Below are 26,015 nucleotides of genomic sequence, written 5' to 3' on the forward strand. Positions count from 1 at the left end.
TCATCAATGCTTGTGAAAAGTTCGCGAGTGCTCAGGAACATACAATTAATGTGCAGGGATGAGCGATTCGTGAGGAAGAGCGAGTGTTTCTGGAGCAAGAGTTTGAGAATGAGGAGGAGAATACTTTGGAGACCTTCGACGAGTGGGCAAACGATGATCAGGCAGGCTAACTGCGAGAAGACGAGCGGTGTGATGGCGAGCAACACAGGCAAATGACATGTTGGTGACCATCATGATGGAGATCCTCTGAAAGGCGCGTGATGCATCAGCAAATGATGCGTAGGGGAGCGTGGCGTAGGAGATCGTCATGAAGGCGAGTGGCGCACGTAGGAGAACGTCGCACTGGAGAGCATCGCATTGGCAAGCATCGTGATAATGAGTGACGTGGCAGGGAGCATCGCGATAGTGAGTGCTGCGTCAGGGAGCGTCGCATAGGAGATCAACGAGAAGGCGATTGGCAAGTTGGGGGAGTAAAGCGTTGGCGAACGACGAGTTGGAGATCCTAGTGTCAGGGATCAGTGCACTAGAGAACGCTGAGCAGGAGAGCGTCATCTGGTGGGAGATATTTTGGAGTGACGAGACAGCGAACAACTTGTCGGAAGGTCTTGTCCTGACGAACGGTGAGCAGAAGGCGAGCGTGTAATTGGAGAACGACGATCAGAAAAGGAACGACGCTCAGAAGAGCATCAACCACGTGCCGACGAGTGATGATCACAAGATGTTGAGTGACAATCCCACGGAGACCAACGATCATAAACAGGAGACCAACGAGAAGATAGCTTATCTTGCTAACTGGAGTGCTGGCTTGCGGATGACGAACGTAGAGGACTGTGATCCCTGGAAGACAAGGAGGTTCGAAGATGGTGGGAGGACTCATTGTATGCAGGAGGTCGTCAAAGAGAGGGCGAACGGGTGCGAGGGTCACAAAAAACACTGGGAAGGCGAGAGATGGGCCTCGCACACAGCCAGCATGTCTACAGGAGATTGTGGTGTCTGTCTCGACCGAGGATATGGAGGAGCTACAAGTGTGCCCTTCAGGTTCTGGACATACGTGCATGAGGAGCATCAAAGAGAAAAATCACACCTGTAAGAGAGAAAGCAGTTTGAAAAGCAATGGTCTGTATGGCCAAGTGTTAGCCCACCTAAACGTGAGTCTCCATAGTTAAGAGGTAAAATCTCTGTATTTGGTGCCGGACCAGATGACAAATTTGGAAATCATCTGTATTTTCCCTAACCATACAAACCTGAAGCTCTTTACGCATACTGGCCTGCCATCACCTACCCCATGAAGTCGTGCCTGCAATTGCTAAGTGACTCCTGTTATCTACTGCGAGTGGGACCAGGGTGGTTGATCTACCCCCCCCCTCACTAACTAGCAGAAGCTAGTTACACCTCGCTAAATGTTTCAATGCTAGTTTCGGCTGTTGCCACATATATCTCTCCTTAGTAAAGAGCTTCAGGTTCGTATGGTTAGGAAAAATACAAATTACTTTTGAAATTTGTTAATTAGTTCAAAAATTGTCAATTTATTTCAGAAAACTCCAACATTATCATCTTGCCCTTTTCCACTGATAGTTGTTCTCTATTCTTTCAGACTTCAGACATTTTATAGCAAAGGAAATAAACATCCAACTTTTGTGACAAGATTGTGTAAACTACTGAAGATATCTGCAAGAGAAACAGGACTCGGAAAAAGGAAGAAGGGTCTGTGTTGCTTTTTGCTGTAGGAAGTTTAGCGTTAACTATGTATTTATAAACCGTTGAAGATAACACTGATGAAAATGTCATCTTTTGATGGTGAGAGGATGACGGACTCTGAATCATCAGAATTTCCAATAAAAAGCGAAATGGAAGATTCGTTTCCACACACTGAAGTGAAATTGGAGAATCATGATATTTTTGTGAGTGATGGACTCTGTGATGATGGCTCTGATTTCAAGGATCCAGAAATAGAATTCAAAGCAGAACCAGAAGTATTTGAGTCGAGCGAAAGTGACATTAAATATTCTTTGGACTCTGATGCATCAGTGAGTGAGGAGGATTTACAAATCAGCAAGAGGGAAATCAATCAAGAGGAGAAGAGTGTAGAGATAGGTGTGAAAGAGGATTGTGTCATACAGTTGGGATCTAGTAGGAAAGAGGACGAAGGAGCGGGAAGAGGAACGGGGAAAAAATGTTTACTGAAAGAGGAGGAACAGATCGAAAACAGTGGCAGTGAAAAACCTCTTTGTCAGGAAAGTGAGTCTGAAACTCACTCTGATGTTGGTAGGCGCAAGAAGTCATTGGTGGGTGGGAATTATGAAAAACAATTTAGTGGAGCCGTTGAACCCAATACCCATAAGCTAATTAACCCTGGAAGCCAGTTCAGATGCAGAGACTGTAACAAAGCATTTTCTACTGAAATTGATCTTAAAGAACATTATGAAAGTCACCCTTGCAGAAGGTCTTTCAAGTGTAGTGAATGTGGCAAAGTCTTTGTTTGGAAAACTGCTCTCATGAGACATTTAAAAATTCACAGTGGGGAGAAGCCTTTCAAGTGCAGTGTTTGCGATAAAGCATTTCCTCTGAAAGGTTATCTCACAGACCATCATAAAATTCACACTGGAGAGAAGCCATTCAAGTGCAGTGTTTGCGAAAAAGCCTTTACTAAGAAACGTATTCTCGTAGAGCATCATAAAACTCACACTAAGGAGAGGCCATTTAAGTGCACTGTCTGTGGAAAAGCATTCGCTCAGAGAGGTTCCCTTATATATCATCGCAGAATTCACACTGAAGAGAAGCCATTCAAGTGGAATGTCTGTGGCAAAGCATTTTCGCAGAGAGGTAGTCTGACTAGACATTATTTAATCCACACTGATGAGAAGCCATTCAAGTGCAGTGTGTGCGACAAAGCATTTTTTCAAAGATGTGATCTTGCAGCTCATATCAGCATTCACACCGGGGAGAGGCCATTCAAGTGCAGTGTCTGTGACAGATCATTTGTTCAGAGAAGTTGTCTCACAGCACATCATAAAACTCACACCAGAGATGAGTTGATTGTTAAGCAAAATGAGCTGGTGCTTAGTATTCCAAGGGAAAGGTCCACCACTGATCCATTATTCATGGAGATTCAGGAAAGAGATTCCAAAAGCCACACTGATGTTGGTACGACAGAAAAGTCATTTGTGGGTGAGAATTATGAAAAACAAATTCCCACTGGAAGCCAGTTCAGATGCAGAAACTGTGGCAATACATTTTCTAATGAAATTGATCTTAAAGCACATAGTAAAAGTCCCCCTTGCAGAAGGTCATTCAAGTGTAATGAATGTGGCAAAGAGTTTCTTGTGAAATTTGCTCTCAGGAGACATTTAAGAATTCACACTGGAGAGAAGCCATTCAAGTGCAGCGTCTGCGACCGATCTTTTGCTCAGAAAAGTACTTTAAGGACTCATTATATAACTCACACTGGAGAAAACCCATTCAAAGGTAGTGTCTGTGATGAAACATTTTCGCAGAAAGGTAGTCTCACACAACATTATAAAAATCACACCGAGAAGTCCGAGAAGTCCGAGAAGTCATTCAAGTGCAGCGTCTGTGACAAAGCATTTGCTGATTTGCGTAGACTGACAAGACATCATATAATCCACACTGGAGAGAAGCCATTCAAGTGCAGTGTCTGTGATAGAGCGTTTTCTCTGAAATCTAGTTTGAAAGATCATCATAAAATTCACACCGGGGAGAAGCCATTCAAGTGCAGCGTCTGCGATCGATGGTTTGCTCAGAAAAGTGCTTTAATAGTTCATCATAGAACTCACACTGGAGAGAAGCCATATAAATGCAGTGTCTGCGATAGAGCATTTGCTCAACCGTCTGGTCTCAAAAACCATTATACAACTCACACTGGAGAAAAGCTATTCAAATGTAGTGTCTGTGGCAAAGCATTTTCTCGGAAAAGTGGTCTTTTAGCACATAATAACATTCACACCAGGGATGGGTTAACCGTTAAGCAAGATGAGCCTGTGCTTAGTACCCCAAGGGAAGGATCCACCGCTAATTCATCATTCGTGAAGATTCAGAAACCATAACTGTGCTGAATGAAACCGGTTCCGTGAAGTGGTTCACAAAAGCAAAAACTAGCAAAAAATAAATGAGAAAACTTTGTAATTAAAGGAATTATTAGTTATAATGATTTTAATATTTTGGGACAACAGTTAAAGAAATAAATTTCTGGAGGGTGCGATTACTGGGAATGTCTTGAGGCGTGTCGTAGCTATTATTAGTATGTTAGCTGAACGTGGCTTTGTTTTTTGAGGAATAGAAGAAGGGTTTTGATCATCACATAAAGGAATTTTATTAGGGCTAAATGAACTTAACCCAGTTTGATCCACTTTTAGGAAAATGGCTGAAAAGAAAATCCTTCTTGGATGACCAAAGGTCCATTCGTTCATTGTTGACGAATTAAAATCTTCCGTATGTTTTTAACATTAATGGTCAGAAAGTGTTCAGCTGAACGTTCATTTTCTCAGTTGTAGCCTGTTGAAGGTGCTACAGTAATGTATGCAAGATGCCTTATTTCTATCAAGTATAAAAGCAGATGTGTTAGGTAAGATCACTTTTGAGAATCTGATTAGAATAAGCAGGACACTTTTTAAATGTCAGTGAAAGTATACTAAAATAAAAAAGGATTTTCCTACTGTCAGTGTTGTTTAATTTCAACCGATACATTTTTTCTTTTTTGTGGTTTATGTTAAAAAGTCACGAGGAAACTTTAAATCAAAGCGAAAGTATGCACAAATAAACATTGTTTTCTTTTTGCTATAAGTTTTGTTTGATTTCAATGGATAAAATTTTGTGTGGTTCATTTATGTATTTTGAATTATTTATATGTATTGGGTTCCAAATTCTTAACCCTTTTACCCCCAAGCTATTTGGAACTTTCCAACCCTTAACTCCCAGGCGTTTTTTTTTTTTTTCAAGCACATTTTGCAATATATATTTTTTAAATTGCTCTAACAGCCTTAATTTTCATCATAGAGAGGTCAGGTTGGTCTCATTCTTTTGGAAAATGCCTGAAGTTTCTCATAAGGTTATCAAAAATATGCAAAAAAAAATGTAAATAGCAGTTTTTTACAAGGACGTACCAGTATATCCATGGGGGTAAAGGGATGAGTTTTTTTAAACGTACCAGTACGTCTATTGGGAGTGAAAGGGTTAAGTGCTTATGGCCTGTAAAAGGAGAATCCATTTAGGTGCTATGTTTGTGACAAAGTAAATCTTGTGTTTTAGATCATTTGAAGATTTTTGCTGTAGAAAATTTGTAAGGAGTTGGGAAAGTTGTGTTCTTTAGAAAAGAGGAGAATGCTGTTACAAAGCAATTCAATTTCCATACTTGCTAAACTCTAGTTGTGCTCTAGTTAGTTTAATTAAGTGGAATTGAGACAGTTCCTTTGCAGATGATTCTTTATTTGGTTTTTACAAACGAGTTGAATAAAATTTTGATTAAACGAGAGAGATATGTCTGATTGAATGATGTATTTTGTGTTTCCCTGGTTGATGTTTAGTTTCTTGTGGTGTCATCTCTGATGGGTCATCTGTTGTTAGCTAGTAATGCACCTCTTCATTGACAGTTAGAATCCCGAACAGTATTTGTGGAAATTATACTTTGTTCCAGCACTAACAAACCTTCCGTTGTTTACGTAGGATATCTCTTTCGGCAAAGCTAGAAGGCAGCCAATAGACTGAAAGAAAATGTGTGGTGGCAACTCTACCTGCCCACCGTTGTGGGTCAGTAGTGGTTGGCTGGGCAGTGCCCTTGCACACCTATCTCTACTCACAGCTCAGAGAGCTGCCTCACTTTTCTCTTTTGGCTGGTACTGATCGGACGTATCTCTCTTCCCAGGGCTCGCTATTAGACATTCAACTATTGCTTTATGCACTTTCTTTCTCTTTTCAGGTGTGAGTGTGCTCCTTCTTCTGACGCTCCCTTGCGTACCTTGCAGCACCTTCATGTCCTCTGTGGACACAGATCACCATCCTCTATGTCCTTCCTGACGGGTGTCGCTGCGAGCAGGCTTCGCCCTGCAACAAGTTTCGGGTGTGGTCGGCCTTACAGTGGGAGAAGTTCGGGCAGGAAGAAGAAAGTTAAGAGAGATCTTTCTCCCACGGAGGCTACCTCTGCAGAGAAAAAGAGTTTGGCTTCTTTCCGCTCTCCTGGATTGCTTTCCTAATGTCCTCCTCGCCCACCTTCCTCTGGGAATCGGTCGAGTAGGAGCGCAGACTGATTTACTCATTGGTAACCTTGAGGTGCTGGGGATGTTGATGCTGTATCTTCACCTCCAGTCGCTGGAGAACCTTTCCCTTGCAAATGTGCTGCAGGCCTGGCTGTTTTTGGGCATTTCTGCTCCCCCTTCAAAGGAGACTCTTTTGCAATTCCTTCAGCGTGCCGCGACGAGAGAATTATCCCGTGGCAACAATATCTTTTACCGTGGACCTTTTTTAAGTCCACCTTTCACCCTCTCCTTGCCCTTCCACAAGCGGACGTGATCGCTTTCGTTTGCCCCTACATTGGCCTCCTTCTGACAATGTCCCTGCTCGCCAACCTAAGACGACATCGCTGTGTAACCCTAACATAAACCCTGTTTCTTCCAACAGAGATGGTTTCCGCTTGGTTGCGCTGCCCCAGCAAGCTGACGAAGTTAGGCAGAACGATCGTAGTGAGCGCAGTGATCCTACTTTGACAAGCGCTCCACCTGCTTGCTTTTCACCTGGACGTGTGACAACATCCAGTCCTTTAATAGGATCACCTATACAAGCTTTACGCTCACCCGAACCCCGTTTACGAGGTTCAAGAGATCATTAACAATCTAAGCGTTCATTACATGGACGTTCGCGTGATAGAACCATGGGCTCATGCCATAAAGACCGTAGGTCATTGCAGTCTTGGCGTAAGTCTTCTAAGAGACACCCTTGATCTAGGACGCACTGCTCAAGATCAAGAGCTTCACGCTCAAGCACAAGTTCATCTTCGTGCTCCTCCTCTAGATACCCACGATCACAAGCCTAGCTCTCACGATTACGGACGTCACGCACGCGATCAAGATCACTGGCTTCACGCTCTCAAAGTCTCATGCTAAGTACTCGTGATCAAGACGATCACGATCGTGAGGCAAGCATTCTAGATAGTGAGGTAGATGCTCTTCTAGATAACATAGTAGACGTGCGTGCTTTCCGTCAGCCCACAGCGCCACATCTCCTGACCCTCCTTCCAAAGGAAGTATTATGAGATACAGCAAGATCCTCGTTCTACTCTGACTCTAGACCTGTCGGCGGAATATCTCACACCGAACATTCCACTGCATAGACTATCCTCCTTGAGAGCCTCCCTTTCTGCCTCTGAGCTACTCAACATAGAGCGAGGTGCAAGGTATGCCATGCAGGCTGCTGTGTGGCTCGATCTATGGTTCGGGTTGTTGGGCCACATTGTTCGCTCTGCAGATCTTTCCAAGGAGACAATCAGGCGGTCCTTGGAATCCTTCCTTCTGTCCGTTACTGGACCTTGGAATTCCTTTCGCATTACACAGTCAACTTTGTGAAGGGATACAGTGATAGGAAGATTCTACAGGCAGGTGCCAGACGTGGAGGTGACCCGCCATTGGAACCCGACCCTCGATGGACCCTCGCTCTTCAATCCTGAAGAGTTCGAATGATCAGCTGACATGTGGAGAAAATCCTCCAAGGATTCTCTCCTCCATAGAGCCATGACTCAAGGTCATCAGTCTCGGCCTTATGGGATAGCTCCTCGACCCCCAGAGGTCATTCTAACTCTTTCCATCCCTTGACATCAAAAACTAAGGTGTCTAAGAAGCTGTTTTAGTCCAAGGGCCAGAAAGGTGGGAAGTCATTCAGAGGAAGGAAAGGTGGTCTCAAACAGGTCTCCAGGCTTCTACAGTCGACTTCTTCTGGGGAAAAAGGCGACTGGAGGATCGAGACCAGTCATAGATCTCTCACCCCTGAACAAGTCTGTCCTTCAAACTTTGTTCAGGATGTAGACAGCAGACACAGTCATTCAAGCAGCAAGACCTATGGACTTCACGTGTACATCGGATCTCCGGGACGCATACTTTCAGATCCCAGTCCATACATCTTCAAGGAAGTATCTAAGGTTCATACACGAAGGAAGACACTATCAATTCAAAGTTCTCCGTTTCAGTCTCTCAAGAGCACCCCAGGTCTTGACGAGGGTGTTCACCCTAGTGTCAACATGGGCTCACAAGAACGGCATTCGTCTCCTAAGATACCTAGACAACTGGCTAGTTTTGGCAGAACATGCTTTTTGAGTTTTGTCAGTATCTGGGGATCGTGATAAATCTCAAGAAGTTATCACTGCTTCCATCTCAGAGAATAGTGTACCTCGGTATGTTAATAGACACCATAATACAAAAAGCCTTTCCATCAGATGACAGAGTACACAGGCTCATCCTTTCCTCAGACGAGAAGACATGTCTAGTCGACAGTGGTTATGCGTCCTAGGTCATCTAACCTCCCTGATCCGTCATGTTCCCAACTCCCGCCTCAGGATAAGATCCCTCCAATGACATCTCAAGTACTTGTGGGACCAGCACACCCAGAGGTGAATCTCTGCAAGGGCCAAGATCTTCTCGTCCATCCTCCGAATTTGTTGCTCTTCGCTGCACCACACAATCTCAGTACATAAATCTCTTAGAGATGAGAGCAGCCTTCCTAGCCCTCAAACAGTTCTATCAGATGCTGATGGGTCACTCGGTGGTTTTGATGAGCGACAACACCACAGTAGCAGCTTATATAAAGAAACAAGGTGGTACCTTTTCGCAGCAACTATGCCATCTTGCAGTAGAGATACTAAGACGGGCAGAAGATCATTCGGTAACACCGGCAGCTTGCTTCATTCTGGGTAAAAGGAATGTGCTCGCAGACAATCTGAGCTGAGCGACTCAGGTAGTGGGTTCCGAATGATCTTTGAATCCTCTGATAGCCAACTAAGTCCTAACTTTGGCGGGTTCCCTGACTGTGGACCTGTTCGCAACATCCCTGAACTTAAGGCTCCCGCTTTACTGTTCCCCAGTCCCAGACCCTGAGTCTCTATGGCAGGATGCATTTTAACAACAGTGTGACATCGATGTGTATGCCTTTCCCCCGTTTTGTGTTATGAGAGGCTTGCTCAACAAGACCAGAGCATCCAAAAATCTAATGATGACCCTCATAGCTTTGCTATGGCATCATGCAGAATGGTTTCTGGACCTTCAGCAAATGATAGTAGATCAACCGAGAGAACTTCCTCCACTTCAAGATCTACTCAAACAACCACACGCTAACATCTATCACAAGAACGTCCAGTTGCTTCAGCTTCATGCCTGGATGTATCCGCATATAACCCACAGTAACCTAGATACCTTTTTGATACGTCCTGTGGTGGCTGCACAAAACTTGCTCACAATCACAGCTCCTTTGTAGGACAAGAAACTATTGGTTGAGGGCAGATGTTACCCAGTTGTAGGACTAGAATGAATATGCGAGTGACTGGCCTCTTCATTCTTCATTCTCCCCTCTCTTGGGGTTTTAGCATCCATGGAACTCTGCAAGCTGACATCCTCTGACTGCAGGTAGGCACCATTGCCCCTTGTGTAACTTGATATTCAGTATGTAATATATATTTGTTAAGTCCGCGATCTCCCAGTGAGGTAGTGATCAGGCAACATCTAGGTGAGTGAGGAGCTTAAGCTCCAAGATACATCTCACCTGGTTGAGTCACAATACTTAGTTCTCACACCATCACAGAAATGGCTCGGGCCGTTATCTCTCGGTGAGTGGTAGCGAAGTGATGTGGTGCGCACTTCCACAGTTCGCGCGAAGCACAAGAGTCGCGACCCGTTCGTCTTAGACTTCCACCCACCTAAACGTGAGTTTCCATAGTTAAGAGGTAAAATCTTTGTATTTGGTGCCCGACCAGATGACAAATTTGGAAATCATTTGTATTTTCCCTAACCATACAAACCTGAAGCTCTTTACGCATACTGGCCTGCCATCACCTACCCCATGAAGTCGTGCCTGCAATTGCAAAGTGACTCCTGTTAGCTACTGCGAGTGTCAGCTGGGTGGTTCATCTACCCCCCCTCCCCCCACTAACTAGCAGAAGCTAGTTACACCTCGCTAAATGTTTTACTGCTAGTTTCAGCTGTTGCCAAATATATCTCCATAATAAAGAGCTTCAGGTTTGTATGGTTAGGAAAAATACAAATTACTTTTTTAGATTTGTTAATTAGTTCAAAAATTGTCATTTTATTTCAGAAAAGTCCAACATTATCATCTTGCCCTTCTCCACTGATAGTTGTTCTCTATTCTTTCAGACTTCAGAGTTTTATAGCAAAGGAAATAAACATCCAACTCTTGTGACAAGATTGTGTAAACTATTGAAGATATCTGCAAGAGAAACAGGACTCAGAAAAAGGAAGAAAGCTCTGTGTTGGTCCATGGTGTAAGACTTTGAAGTGCAGTGTTAACTTTATATTTGTCTGCTGTTGAAGGTAATATTGAAGAGAATGTCATCCAGTAATAGGGAGAGGATGAAGAACTCTCAATCAATAGAATTTCCAATAAAAAACGAAACGGAAGATTCTTTTTTACACACTGCAGTCAAGTTAGAAAATGATGATTTGGTTGACAGCATGGAACACTTTGATGATGACTCTCTTTTCATCGATCCAGACTTGGAATTCAAAGCCGAGCCAGAATTTAAAGCCGAGCCAGAAATAGAATTCAAAGTTGAGTCAGAAATAGAATTCAAGGCAGAGCCAGAATTCAAAGCAGAGCCAGAAATGTTTGAGTCAACTGAAGGTGACATGAAATATTCTTTCAACTCTGGTGCATCAATGAATGAGGAGGATTTACAGGTCAGCAAAAGGAAAGTCAATAAAGAGGAGAAGAAGAGTGTAAAGACAGGTGTGAAAGAGGATTGTGGCATACAGCTGGGATTCAGTAGGAAAGAGAGTGAGGAAAAGGGAAGACGAAGTAGTAAAGAATGTTTACTGAAAGAGGAGGAGCAGATTGAAAACAGTGGCTGTGGAAAACCTCTTTGTCAGGAAAGGGATTCCAAAACTCACACTGATGTAGGTATGCGTGAGTCATTTGTGGGTGGGAATTATGAAAAACAATTTAGTGGAGTCGTTGAACCCAACACTCCCAATCTAATTCACACTGAAGGCCAGTTCAGATGCAGAGACTATGACGAAACATTTTCCAATGAAATTGATCTTAAAGCACATTATGAAAGTCACCCTGGCAGAAGGTCATTCAAGTGTAGTGAATGTGGCAAAGAGTATTTACGGAAAAGTGCTCTCATGAGACATTTAAGAAATCACAGTGGGGAGAAACCTTTCAAGTGCAGTGTTTGCGAAAAAGCCTTTTCTCAGAAAGATTATCTCACAGACCATCATAAAATTCACACTGGAGAGAAGCCTTTTAAGTGCAGTGTTTGCGAAAAAGCTTTTACTCATAAACGTAGTCTCGTAGCGCATAATAAAATGCACACTGGAGAGAAGCCTTTTAAGTGCAGTGTTTGCGAAAAAGCCTTTTCTCAGAAACGTAGTCTCATAGCGCATCATGAAATTCACACAAAGGAGATGCCATTTAAGTGCACTGTCTGTGGAAAAGCATACGCTCAGAAAAGTATCCTTAAAAATCATCAGAGAATTCACACTGGTGGGAAGCCATATAAGTGTAATGTCTGTGGCAAAGCATTTTATAAGAGTACTAATTTAACAGTACATTTTAGAATTCATACTGGGGAGAAGCCATTCAAGTGCGATATCTGTGGCGAAGCATTTTATAATAGCTCTAATTTAACAGTACATTTTAGAATTCATACTGGGGAGAAGCCATATAAGTGCATTGACTGTGACAAAGCATTTTCTGAAAAAGCTGAACTCGCAGTGCATTGTAAAATTCACACCGGGGAAAAGCTATTTAAGGGTATTGTCTATGACAAAGCATTTTCTCATAAAAATCACACTGAGAAGTCATTCAAGTGCAGCGTCTGTGACAAAGCATTTTCTGATAGTAGTACTTTGAAAAGACATTATATAATCCACACTGGAGAGAAGCCATTCAAGTGCAGTGTTTGTGACAAAACGTTTTCTCTGAAAGGTAATTTAAAAGATCATCATAGAACTCACACTGGAGAGAAGCCGTATAAATGCAGTGTGTGCGATAGAGCATTTGCTCAAAATTCTGCTCTCAATAACCATTATACAACTCACACTGGAGAAAAGCCGTTCAAGTGTAGTGTCTGTGAGAAATCATTTGCTCGGAGAAGTGGTCTTTTAGCACATGATAAAATTCACACCAGGGATGGGTTAACCGTTAAGGATTATGATCCTGTGCTTAGGACTCCAAGAGAAGGGTCCACCACTGACCCATCATTCGTGGAGATTCAGAAACCATAACCGTGCTGAATGAAACCTGTTCCGTGAAGTGGTTAACAAAAGCAAAAACTAGCAAAAAATGAATGAGAAAACTTTGTAATTAAAGGAATTATTAGTTATAATGATTTTAATATTTTGGGACAACAGTTAAAGAAATAAATTTTTGAAGAGTGCGATTACTGGGAACGTCTTGAGGCGTGTCATAGCTATTATTAGTATGTTAGCTGAACGTGACTTGGCTTTTTGAGGAATAGAAGAAGGGATTTGATCATTGCAAAAAGGAATTTTATTAGGGGCAGATTGAACTTAACCCAATTTGATCCACTTTTAGCACACCAAATTTCAAAATAGGAAAATGGCCGAAAAGAAAATCCTTCTTGGATGACCAAAGGTCCATTCGTTCATCGTTGACGAATTAAGATCTTCCATATGTTTTTAACATTATTGGTCAGAAATTGTTCAACTGAACGCTCCTTTTCTCAGTTGTAGCCTGTTGAAGGTGCTACAGTAATGTAGGCTAGATGCCTTATCTCTATCAAGTATAGAAGCAGATGTGTTACGTAAGATCGCTTTTGAGGATCTGATTAGAATAAGCAGGACACTTTTTAAATGTCAGTGAAAGTATACTAAAATAAAAATGATTTTCTTACTGTTAGTATTGTTTAATTTCAACCGATACGTTTTTTGTGGTTTATTATGTTAAAAAGTCACGAGGAAACTTTAAATCAAAGTGAAAGTATACAAAAATAAACATTGATTTCTTTTTGCTATAAGTTTTGTTTGATTTCAATGGATAAAATTTTGTGTGGTACTTTTTTGCATTTTGAATTATTTATATGTATTGGGTGCCAAATTCCCTAAGTGCTTAGTGCCTAGAAAATTTGCAAGGGAGTCATGTTCCTTTAAAAAGAGGAGAATATTGTTACAAAGCAATCAAATTTCCATACTATCTAGAATAATTGTACTCTCTCTCGTTAGTTTAATCAAGTGTAATTAAGATAGTTCCTTTGCAAATGATTCTTTATTGAACATTAAATGACAAATTTGGATATAATTTGTATTTTCCCTAATGATACGAACATTTAGTTATTTAACCCTTTTACCCCCAAAGGACGTACTGGTATGTTTCACAAAACTCATCCCTTTACCCCCATGGAGGTACCGGTACGTCCTTGTAAAAAACTGCTATTTACATTTTTTTTTGCATACTTTTGATAATTTTTTAAGAAACTTCAGGCATTTTCCAAGAGAATGAGACCAACCTGACCTCTCTATGACGAAAATTAAGGCTTATAGAGCAATTTGAAAAAAATATACTGCAAAATGTGCTTGAAAAAAAATATAACCCCTGTGGGTTAAGGGTTGGGAAGTTCCAAATAGGGATTATCTCTCGGCAAAGCTGGAAGACTAACCACCAAGACTTCAGTGTGAGGTGGCAACCACCCAACCACTCGTTAGAGGGAGGTGGAGGGGGGTTCGGGTACCCCCACTCACAAATCAGTGATGTTTCACCACTTTTGATTGCTGGCAGGACTTGTGGGAGATGGGTGATGGTGGGACCGTTTGTATAAATAGCTAAAGGTTTGTATCGTTAGGAAACATACAAATTTCCAAATTTGTCATTTGTTCCGTAACTATAAACAAACCTTACGCTATTTAATAAGGACGACTCACCTGTTAGGGAGGCGGCAGTCCGACCTCTACCTTGGTCATTGCCCCGGGTTTTTACCTGTACATAGTTAGACTGTAACTGGAAAAAAAACCTTGACACCTCGCTAAAAGGAGACACTGTGTAATGCGCTCGCTAAAAAGAGACATTGTGTAACACCTCGCTGAAAGGAGACATTGTGTAACACCTCGCTAAAAGGAGACATTGTGTAACACTTCGCTAAAAGGAGACATTGTGTAATGTGCTCGCAGTGGCCTGAGCAGCCTCTGTGGTTGTGAGGAACTAGCAATGTGACTGGGTAGATAAGAATATTCAAAGTTTAAGAATAGGAATGCAAATAAAAAAACATTCGCAATATTCACCTCGCGAGGAGTATCAGGAACATGTACAAGTATGAAGACTCTACTAGGTTACACAAGGGAAATGGCTATTATCTGCAGATAGGTGAGGCCAGCGTGCAGAGAACACATGGGGCTGTTCCCCAAGAGAGGGGAAGATGAAAGAAAAAGGAGTCAGTCATTTTAAACATTCATACAGACTAACCCCGGGAAACCAATGCCCCCAACCGTCTGCTACTTGTCCATCAAGGAGCCTGAGTTATTTTTAAACCACCTGTTGTGCAGCCACCACAGTACCAGTGGGTCATGTCTGACAGTTGTCTATTGCTCCCACACACCCGCTTGCAACACCTGCACCACAGAGTTGCGTTTAAGGGGACCGTCCGCCATGTCCGCCATTTTTTTTCTAATGATCCAAATTACACAATTTCTATATATGTTTTAGACATATATAATACCTTCATCATATAAAAATTTCAAGTCATTTGATCAAAAACTTTTGGATTTATGAGCAAAAATCATGATTTAAACAAAATATTTAGGTACATTTTTCCCCACTACTATAATACCAATTGTATTGAAACTTATACCATAAAAACTACTCTAACAACCGAACAATTCTGTCAGACAGAATTTTGATTTTACTTTCTGTTTTTTTAATAAATTTTTATTTTTTTTCCTCGTCTAGACGGAAAATAATCCTGAAAAAAAAATGTAAAACGAAAATAAAAATTTTGTCTGACAGAATTGTGGGATTTTTATTCTTCTTTTCAACGATATCTTTTTCTCTAATATCGAACAACAAATAAGTGAGAAAAATGTACTTAAGTGGGAATAAATATGTTTTTGAGTTATGAGCTCCCAAAGATTTGCACCAAGCTTTCGCTTCTTTTCTAAAAGAAATCAAGATAATATTATTATGATAACATTTATTGTTCATTCCTACATAAATGCACCCTAAAGGAGGTATTTGAACCCTCAGTTTACTATTCCTATGTTATGAGTTGCCAGCGATCTCTAATTGTTGCCAGTGTTTTAGTTAGCAGGTTACAGCTTTGTACTCTTATCCATATTTCCCTCTTTCTTGGTTCTTTTTTCTTGTTCTCCACTTACTTTTTGTTCTTTCTATCACCTTATGTAACATTGGCATTGCTATAAAATTCCAGAGGACGTTGTGAAAGCACAATCAACATACGAACTTCAAGTAAATAAACACATGCATTATAATTTCTATATGTCTTTGGAAACTTTGTGATGTTTTCGTAGCTGGTAGTTTTCATTCACCTACCCTCTACCAATGCCTTTCATTTCTGCCAGAGGTACGAGATTTCGAAACATGAGAGAGAGAGAGAGAGAGAGAGAGAGAGAGAGAGAGAGAGAGAGAGAGAGAGAGAAAGAGAGCCTTTGGCTGATATAGATGACAGTTCAAATTGAGAGAGAGAGAGAGAGAGAGAGAGAGAGAGAGAGAGAGAGAGAGAGAGAGAGAGAGAGAGAGAGAGAGAGAGTTGAACATTGTTATTATAGTATTTGTACAAATGGGAGTTTTTAATAATTGGAGAGAGAGAGAGAGAGAGAGAGAGAGAGAATAAAAGTATTTGTATAAATGGCAGTGGTATATAATTCGAGAGAGAGAGAGAGAGAGAGAGAGAGAGAGAGAGAGAGGAGAGAGAGAGAGAGAGAACTACGCATCTGTCAAACTCAGTCATACAGATGACGCCATAAGGATGACGTCATTATTTAAAGACCGCTATTTTCATTGTTTGGAAAAATGATTGACTATTTGTTCTTTCTATAACCTTAGGTAATATTGGCCTTGGTATAATGTTGCCGAGGGCGTTGTGGAAACACAATGTACATACGAACTTCAAGTAAACAAACGCATACATTATAACTTCTATACATCTTTGGCTTCTGTTTTCTTGTTCTCCACTTACTTTTTGTTCTTTCTATCACCTTATGTAACATTGGCATTGCTATAAAATTCCAGAGGACGTTGTGAAAGCACAATCAACATACAAACTTCAAGTAAATAAACACATGCATTATAATTTCTATATGTCTTTGGAAACTTTGTGATATTTCCGTAGCTGGTAGTTTTCATTCACCTACCCTCTACCAATGCCTTCCATTTCTGCCAGAGGTACGAGATTTCGAAACATGAGAGAGAGAGAGAGAGAGAGAGAGAGAGAGAGAGAGAGAGAGAGAGAGTTGAACATTGTTATTATAGTATTTGTATAAATGGGAGTTTTAAATAATTCGAGAGAGAGATAGAGAGAGAGAGAGAGAGAGAACTGCGCACCTGTCAAACTCAGTCATACAGACGACGCCATAAGGATGACATCATTTAAACACTGCTATATTTTCATTGTTTTGAAAAATGATTGACTATTTGTTCTTTCTACAACCTTATGTAACATTGGCCTTGCTATAATGTTCCCGAAGGCGTTGTGGAAACACAATGTACATACGAACTTCAAGTAAACAAACGCATACATTATAACTTCTATACATCTTTGGCAACTTTGGCTTCTGTTATTGTAAGAGTAGATTTCGTTCATCTACACTCTACCAATGCCTTCCATTTCTGCCAGACGTACGATAGCTCAAAATATAGATGAAAAATCGCTATAGATATGCAAAATTAACACACAAAGACGATTTTGTCAAACTCAGTCATGCAGACGACACAGTAAGGGTGACGTCATCATTTAAAAAACCTCTATATCTTCGTTATTTGTAAAAATAATTGGCTGAAACTTCTGGGGAGTATGTACGACATGTTTATGCATACATAGAAGCAATAAAACGATTTTCGATTTCTGAAAGTTATGTCAATACCCCATGGCGGACGGTCCCCTTAAATGCCAGAGACATACTTATGCCCCTGATGTCATGAGCTCCAGGTCGTCGATTAGGAGGAGGGTCAGGATTCAGTATATTGTTTGATAGAGAGACTTTAGAGAAAAAGAGGTGAGAAAGACGTAAGGAATGAAAGAGGAATCGGTTAAAAGCTGAAAGTACATGGGTAGAATACAAAATTGCAATGTGCCAATATAATTACCCCTCTAAGAAGGAAAAAAAGCGAAGCAGCAACGGTCATAAATAAGTTATATCATTTCCTAAATGGTATAATGGGAAATGTAAAAAAGCTAACAGAGGGGCACAGTGACCAGGAACTAGCAAATAATTTTCTAGTATTCTTTAAAAACAAAATAGAAAATATAAGTAGGTCATTTGCAAATATTCAACGTCAGATTAATGCTACACCTGATACACAGATAAAACTAATGTGATTCAATAAGGTAACACTAGACAATATCACCAGGATTATCAAGAGAGCAAAGAAAACAAACTGTGCGATTTATCCAGTGCCAATATCTGAAGTAACTTGAGAGAAACTTTTCTTGTCTAGCTGCTATAGAGGATCTCTTTGAAAGCGCCCTCCAACATAATGTGGACTTCGGTCTGAAGGTCCAGCTCGTTTGCAGATTCCTTCATATAGAAGCTGGATGGAACTGGATCTCGAGTCAGTGGAGGGGAAGATTGTGTGAATGGGATGCGATACCCTTACCAAATCACAGAGGTAGTCCACGAATCTGCCCCGTGTTGCATCCGCCTCTTCCAGCGGCGTTGCAGGCATCCTCCCACTGGTGGGCTGGTGATAGGATTGCCCCCCTAGTGGTAGTGGCCTCTGCCTCTACCCTTACCACCTTTCCCTCCTCTGGAGGGTTTGGAGCCCTTTGGATCTTCGGCAGGAAAAGGCTGCCGTGACAACTTTTTAGAGGACCCTGCTGTCCTACTGGTCGAGGGTTTGGTGGGCTGCGGCTGTTTCTTTTGGGGTGGAGGAGCCTTCCCATAGGGCCTGTTCGTCAAGGCCGTATGAAGGAGAGAATCCTTAGTGGATTTTCTCCAACGCGCAGCGGCCCACTCGACATCCTTTGGCTTGAAGAGAGGTGTTCCTTGCAGAGTAGAGTTTCTGAGCCTTGATGCTTTAGCTCTAGGAACCTGCTTGTGGAATCTTTCAATCACAGCATCTCGTCTCTTTAAGAATTACATTTTCCCAAGTTGGACAACCTGGTGGGAAAGGAACTCCAAGGTCCAAGTGCCTGACAAGAGAAAAGTCTCCATGGACCTTCTTGTACTCTATTTTGATCAATCCTTGGTTTGCACAAGGTAGCCCACTGAATCCAACCACCGATACAGCTATGGAGCAGCCTGCTTGGCGTACTTTGTGACCTTCTGGAAGTTGATGTGCTCTGAAGCAGAGAAAGTGCATGAAAGTCCAGAAAGCCTCTCTATGAGGACTCCTCTCGAAAGAGCTTCAAAACATCAAACGCCTTCTCTGTTGGGGAAAAGGAGGCGGGAGGAACCAAGATGACGAACCAGCATGAAGCAAGCTGGAGGAGCCAGCGATCTGGGAGAACGCCCTCTTCCTGGCGGCCGTCATTTCCTTAGACCAAGGCGGGGTGGAACTGGTCTTAGGTGGTCTCAAAGTACCATGCATATGGTCCCTGCCTTCCTGAGGAGCTGCCACCGTGTTTGACAATCCATTAATAACCCTCATGCAGGCTAGGACTTGCTGGAAGGCGGATTCGGACTCCCGACGTTCCGCCTTGTACTTGAACCTCAGACTCGCTGCCTTAGGGAAGTTGTTTTCGTCAAAGTCCAGGAAGTCATCCACCTCCAAGCTCTCATCAATAGGAGCCTGGGGTTGTCGAGTTCATCAAGAGGAAGAACGTCACGAGAGAAACTCGTGACTGGAGTACTTCTGGCTCTCTCTTGCATGAGGTTCTCAGGATCTTTATAGATCTTAGGGACCGTCTTCGTAGCCTTAGGCTCCGTACCGGACGGCAAATGTTCTTTCAGCAAGAAAGGTCTGGAGGGTGCCGGTCATTCCTTAGGGGCCTTAACCTCTCTTGCTTGAGATTCAACGCCCTCCAGAGGGGGCCTGTAGTTCGGTGGGAACTACCTTGATTGGAGGACAGAAATAAATCACGTGAGATATATTGCGAGGCGAGCCTATGTCCATGCTCACCCTAGGGTGAAGAAGGTCTACATGAGGAAGGGTCTGTTTTGGCATCATCTTCCTCTGTCACACCGTCACACTGGTGTAAGCTCCAGGGTGTTGAAGTCCTGCATCAGAACCTAGGCGCCTCTTGCACCTTCCCTTGTTCTCCCGATGGGAGAGAGGGGCATCGGTGGAACTGGGTCCCTAGCACAAGTTGGCCTCTTCCTGGGGTCAGTAGGAAAGGTAGAGGAAGAAGAGAAGGAAACCGACTTCTCCAACGGTATGACCTAGGTAGAGGTAACAACCGGCCTCTGCCTAGGAGGAATCTGTGGTGGTTTAGGAGGTTCTGCTGTGGCCAAAGTGACCATCTTAATAAGGTTGTCGAACCGGAATGGCTGTTCGCCAACAGATGACAGGTCCGAGGTGTCCATGGGGAGGCCTGGAGGTGGAGAATGCTTCCTCGCAGGTTGTCACCTTGGAACCTGAAACTGTGGGGAAGATGGAAGAGGAACAGGCATCAGCTGGTCTTTTGATGTCATCCCCGGTTGGTCTGGAGAAATAGGAACGCCAGCGTACCTATTCAGAGTGTGTTTGAAGCCTTCTCAAAAAGGGACGGGCCTTCCACTAGCTGCCGCTGAGGTCGAGGACTCTTGAGGAAACTCTTTGCTCATTAATGCTTGTGAAAAGTTCGCGAGTGCTCATGAACATACAATTAATGTGCAGGGGTGAGCGATTCGTGAGGTAGAGCGAGTGATTCTTGAGCAAGAGTTTGAGAATGAGGAGGAGAAGACTTTGGAGACCTTCGACGAGTGGGCAAACGATGATCAGGCAGGCGAATTGCGAGAAGACGAGCGGTGTGATGGCGAGCAACACAGGCAAATGACACGTTAGCGACTGTCATGATGGAGATCCTCTGAAAGGCGCGTGATGCATCAGCAAATGATGCGTAGGGGAGCGTGGCGTAGGAGATCGTCATGAAGGCGAGTGGCGCGCATAGGAGAACGTCGCGCTGGAGAGCATCGCATTGGCAAGTATGGTGATAGTGAGTGACGTGGCGGGGAGCATCGCGATAGTGAGTTCTGCGTCGGGGAGCGTCGCATAGGAGATCAACGAGAAGGCGATTGGCAAGTTGGGGGAGTAAAGCGTTGGCGAGCGACGAGCTGAAGATCCTAGCGTCAGGGATCAGTGCACTAGAGAACGCTGAGCAGGAGAGCGTCATCTGGTGGGAGATATTTTGGAGTGACAAGACAGCGAACAACTTGTCGGAAGGTCTTGTCCTGACGAACGGTGAGCAGAAGGCGAGCGTGTAATTGGAGAATGACGATCAAAAAAGGAATGACGCTCAGAAGAGCATCAACCACGCGCCGGCAAGTGATGATCACAAGATGTTGAGTGATGATCCCAAGGAGACCAACGATCATAAACAGGAGACCAACGAGAAGATAGCTTATCTCGCTAACTGGAGTGCTGGCTTGCGGATGACGAACGTAGAGGACTGTGATCTCTGGAAGACAAGGAGGTTCGAAGATGGTGGGAGGACTCATTGTATGCAGGAGGTCGTCAAAGAGAGGGCGAACGGGTGCGAGGGTCACAAAAAACACTGGGAAGGCGAGAAATGGGCCTCGCACACAGCCAGCACGTCTACAGGAGATTGTGGTGTCGGTCTCGACCGAGGATATGAAGGAGCTACAAGTGTGCCCTTCAGGTTCTGGACATACGTGCATGAGAAGCATCAAAGAGAAAAATCACACCTGTAAGAGAGAAAGCAGTTTGAAAAGCAATGGTCGGTATGGCCAAGTGTTAGCCCACCTAAACGTGAGTCTCCATAGTTAAGAGGTAAAATCTTTGTATTTGGTGCCGGACCAAATGACAAATTTGGAAATCATTTGTATTTTCCCTAACCATACAAACCTGAAGCTCTTTACGCATACTGGCCTGCCATCACCTACCCCATGAAGTCGTGCCTACAATTGCTAAGTGACTCCTGTTAGCTACTGCGAGTGTGACTAGGGTGGTTGATCTACCTCCTTCCCCCTCACCAACTAGCAGAAGCTAGTAACACCTCGCTAAATGTTTTACTGCTAGTTTCAGCTGTTGCCACATATATCTCTCCATAGTAAAGAGCTTCAGGTTCGTATGGTTAGGTAAAATACAAATTACTTTTGAAATTTGTTAATTAGGTCAAAAATTGTCATTTTATTTCAGAAAATTCCAACATTATCATCTTGCCCTTCTCCACTGATAGTTGTTCTCTATTCTTTCAGACTTCAGACTTTTTATAGCAAAGGAAACAAACATCCAACTCTTGTGACAAGATTGTGTAAACTACTGAAGATATCTGCAAGAGAAGGAGGACTCGGAAAAAGGAAGAAGGGTCTGTGTTGCTTTGTACTGTAGGAAGTTTAGCGTTAACTATGTATTTATAAACCGTTGAAGATAACACTGATGAAGATGTCATCTTGTGATGGTGAGAAGATAACGAACTCTGAATCATCAGAATTTCCAATAAAAAGCGAAATGGAAGATTCGTTTCCACACACTGAAGTGAAATTGGAGAATCATGATATTTTTGTGAGTGATGGACTCTGTGATGATGGCTCAATTTTCAAGGATCCAGAAATAGAATTCAAAGCAGAACCAGAAGTATTTGAGTCGAGCGAAAGTGACATTAAATATTCTTTGGACTGTGATGCATCAGTGAGTGAGGAGGAGTTACAAATCAGCAAGAGGGAAATCAATCAAGAGGAGAAGATTGTAGAGACAGGTGTGAAAGAGGATTGTGGCATTCAGTTGGGATCCAGTAGGAAAGAGGATGAAGTAGAGGGAAAAGAAAAGGGTAAAGAATGTTTACAGAAAAAAGAGGAACAGATCGAAAACAGTGGCTGTGAAAAACCTCTTTGTCAGGAAAGTGAGTCTGAAACTCACACTGATGTTGGTACGCGCGAGAAGTCATTGGTGGGTGGGAATTATGAAAAACAATTTAGTGGAGCCGTTGAACCCAATACCCATAAGCTAATTAACCCTGGAAGCCAGTTCAGATGCAGAGACTGTAACAAAACATTTTCTACTGAAATTGATCTTAAAGATCATTATGAAAGTCACCCTTGCAGAAGGTCATTCAAGTGTAGTGAATGTGGCAAAGTCTTTGTTTGGAAAACTGCTCTCATGAGACATTTAAAAATTCACAGTGGGGAGAAGCCTTTCAAGTGCAGTGTTTGCGATAAAGCATTTCCTCTGAAAGGTTATCTCACAGACCATCATAAAATTCACACTGGAGAGAAGCCATTCAAGTGCAGTGTTTGCGAAAAAGCCTTTACTAAGAAACGTATTCTCGTAGAGCATCATAAAATTCACACTAAGGAGAGGCCATTTATGTGCACTGTCTGTGGAAAAGCATTCACTCAGAGAGGTCACCTTAGATATCATCATAGAATTCACACTGAGGAGAATCCATTTAAGTGCGATATCTGTGGCAAAGCATTTGATAGGAGTTCTAGTCTCACAGCACATTATAGAATTCATACTGGGGAGAAGCCGTATAAGTGTAATGACTGTGACAAAGCATTTTTTGCAAAAGCGAGACTCGCAATCCATTGTAAAATTCACACAGGAGAGAAGCCATTTAAGTGTAGTGTCTGTGACAAAGCATTTTATGAAAAAGCTAAACTCGCAATCCATTGTAAAGTTCACACAGGAGAAAAGCCATTCAAGTGTAATGACTGTGGCAAAGAATTTTCTGTGAAAGCTAGACTCGCAGTCCATTGTAGAATTCACACAGGAGAAAAGCCATTTAAGTGTAGTGTCTGTGACAAAGCATTTTCGGAGAGAGGTACTCTCGAAGAACATTATAAAAATCACACCGGGAAGTCATATAAGTGCAGTGTATGTGACAAAGCATTTTCTCACAAAGGTAGTCTGACTAGACATTATCTAATCCACACTGATGAGAAGCCATTCAAGTGTAGTGTGTGCAACAAAGCATTTTTTCAAAGATGTGATCTTGCAGCTCATATCAGAATTCACACCGGGGAGAGGCCATTCAAGTGTAGTGTCTGTGACAAAACATTTTCGCTGAAAGGTAGTCTCACAAAACATTATAAAAATCACACCGAGAAGTCAGAGAAGTCCGTGAAGTTCGAGAAGTCCGAGAAGTCATTCAAGTGCAGCGTCTGTGACAAAGTATTTGCTGATTTGCGTAGACTGACAAGACATCATATAATCCACACTGGGGAGAAGCCATTCAAGTGCAGTGTCTGTGACAAAGCATTTTCTCTGAAATGTAATTTAAAAGATCATCATAAAATTCACACCGGGGAGAAGCCATTCAAGTGCAGCATCTGCGACCGATGGTTTGCTCAGAAAAGTGCTTTAATAGTTCATCATAGAACTCACACAGGAGAGAAGCCATATAAATGCAGTGTCTGCGATAGAGCATTTGCTCAACCGTCTGGTCTCAAAAACCATTATACAACTCACACTGGAGAAAAGCTATTCAAATGTAGTATCTGTGGCAAAGCATTTTCTCGGAAAAGTGGTCTTTTAGCACATAATAAAATTCACACCAGGGATGGGTTAACCGTTAAGCAAGATGAGCCTGTGCTTAGTACCCCAAGGGAAGGGTCCACCGCTGATTCATCATTCGTGGAGATTCAGAAACCATAACCGTGCTGAATGAAACCTGTTCCGTGAAGTGGTTCACAAAAGCAAAAACTAGCAAAAAATAAATGAGAAAACTTTGTAATTAAAGGAATTATTAGTTATAATGATTTTAATATTTTGGGAGAACAGTTAAAGAAATAAATTTCTGAAGAGTGCGATTATTGGGAACGTCTTGAGGCGTGTCATAACTATTATTAGTATGTTAGCTGAATGTGACTTGGCTTTTCGAGGAATAGAAGAAGGGTTTTGATCATCGCAAAAAGGAATTTTATTAGGGCTAAATGAACTTAACCCAGTTTGATCCACTTTTAGGAAAATGGCCGAAAAGAAAATCCTTCTTGGATGACCAAAGGTCCATTCGTTCATTGTTGACGAATTAAAATCTTCCGTATGTTTTTAACATTAATGGTCAGAAAGTGTTCAGCTGAACGTTCATTTTCTCAGTTGTAGCCTGTTGAAGGTGCTACAGTAATGTAGGCTAGATGCCTTATCTCTATCAAGTATAGAAGCAGATGTGTTAGGTAAGATCACTTTTGAGAATCTGATTAGAATAAGCAGGACACTTTTTAAATGTCAGTGAAAGTATACTAAAATAAAAAAGGATTTTCCTACTGTCAGTGTTGTTTAATTTCAACCGATACATTTTTTCTTTTTTGTGGTTTATGTTAAAAAGTCACGAGGAAACTTTAAATCAAAGCGAAAGTATACACAAATAAACATTGTTTTCTTTTTGCTACAAGTTTTGTTTGATTTCAAGGGATAAAATTTTGTGTGGCTCATTTATGTATTTCAAATTATTTATATGTATTGGGTTCCAAATTCTTAACCCTTAACCCCCAGGCGTTTTTTTTCCAAGCACATTTTGCAATATATATTTTTTAAATTGCTCTAACAGCCTTAATTTTCATCATAGAGAGGTCAGGTTGGTCTCATTCTTTTGGAAAATGCCTGAAGTTTCTCATAAGGTTATCAAAAATATGCAAAAAAAAATGTAAATTGCAGTTTTTTACAAGGACGTACCAGTATATCCATGGGGGTAAAGGGATGAGTTTTTTTAAACGTACCAGTACGTCCATTGGGAGTAAAAGGGTTAAGTGCTTATGGCCTGTAAAAGGAGAATCCGTTTAGATGCTATGTTTGTGACAAAGGAAATCTTGTGTTTTAAATCATTTGAAGATTTTTGCTGTAGAAAATTTGTAAGGAGTTGGGAAAGTCGTGTTCTTTAGAAAAGAGGAGAATGCTGTTACAGAGCGATTCAATTTCCATACTTGCTAGACTCTAGTTGTTCCCTAATTAGTTTAATCAAGTGGAATTGAGACAGTTCCTTTGCAGATGATTCTTTATTTGGTTTTTACAAACGAGTTGAATAAAATTTTGATTAAGCGAGAGAGACATGTCTGATTGAACGAGATCTTTTGTGTTTCCCGGTGATGTTCAGTTTCTTGTGGTGTCATCTCTGATGGGTCATCTGTTGTTAGCTAGTAATGCACCTCTTCATTGACAGTTAGAATCCCGAACAGTATTTGTGGAAATTATACTTTGTTCCAGCACTAACAAACCTTCCGTTGTTTACGTAGGATATCTCTTTCGGCAAAGCTAGAAGGCAGCCAATAGACTGAAAGAAAATGTGTGGTGGCAACTCTACCTCCCTACTGTCGTGGGTCAGTAGGGAGTGGCTGGGCAGTGCCCTAGAACACCTATCTCTACTCACAGCTCACAGAGCTGCCTCACTTTTCTCTTTTGGCTGGTTGAGATCGGACGTATCTCTCTTCCCAGGGCTCGCTATTAGACATACAACCATTGCTTTATGCATTTCCTCTTTTCAGGTGTGAGTGTGCTCCTTCTTCTGACACTCCCTTGCATACCTTGCAGTACCTTCGTGTCCTCCGTGGACACAGATCACCATC

General features: G+C 42.1%; 2 protein-coding genes across 2 annotated transcripts; both read left to right on the top strand.

The window, feature by feature from the left end:
- Nucleotides 1–1,781: 1,781 nt before the first annotated feature.
- On the top strand, nucleotides 1,782–4,064 carry LOC137619180 (zinc finger protein 665-like). Its single transcript, XM_068349365.1, has one exon. It carries the CDS (start codon nucleotides 1,782–1,784, stop codon nucleotides 4,062–4,064), a length of 2,283 nt encoding a protein of 760 aa, XP_068205466.1.
- Nucleotides 4,065–10,367: 6,303 nt separating this feature from the next.
- On the top strand, nucleotides 10,368–24,584 carry LOC137619181 (zinc finger protein 721-like). The gene is made up of 2 exons (XM_068349366.1): nucleotides 10,368–12,452; nucleotides 21,865–24,584. Exons 1-2 carry the CDS (start codon nucleotides 10,554–10,556, stop codon nucleotides 24,109–24,111), a joined length of 4,146 nt encoding a protein of 1,381 aa, XP_068205467.1. The 5' UTR covers nucleotides 10,368–10,553; the 3' UTR covers nucleotides 24,112–24,584.
- The last annotated feature ends 1,431 nt before the right edge of the window (nucleotides 24,585–26,015 follow it).

The sequence above is a fragment of the Palaemon carinicauda genome, chromosome 25 (assembly GCF_036898095.1).
Source record: "Palaemon carinicauda isolate YSFRI2023 chromosome 25, ASM3689809v2, whole genome shotgun sequence".
NCBI lineage: Eukaryota > Metazoa > Arthropoda > Malacostraca > Decapoda > Palaemonidae > Palaemon > Palaemon carinicauda.

What these genes read in the sequence shown, in the direction of transcription:
- LOC137619180 (XM_068349365.1), top strand. Translation starts at nt 1,782, where the DNA reads ATGTCATCTTTTGATGGTGAGAGGATGACGGACTCTGAATCATCAGAA.
- LOC137619181 (XM_068349366.1), top strand. Translation starts at nt 10,554, where the DNA reads ATGTCATCCAGTAATAGGGAGAGGATGAAGAACTCTCAATCAATAGAA. An exon ending in TCGTGGAGATTCAGAAACCA is followed by an intron (nt 12,453 to 21,864) that starts TAACCGTGCTGA and finishes TAGCGTTAACTA; the next exon opens with TGTATTTATAAACCGTTGAA.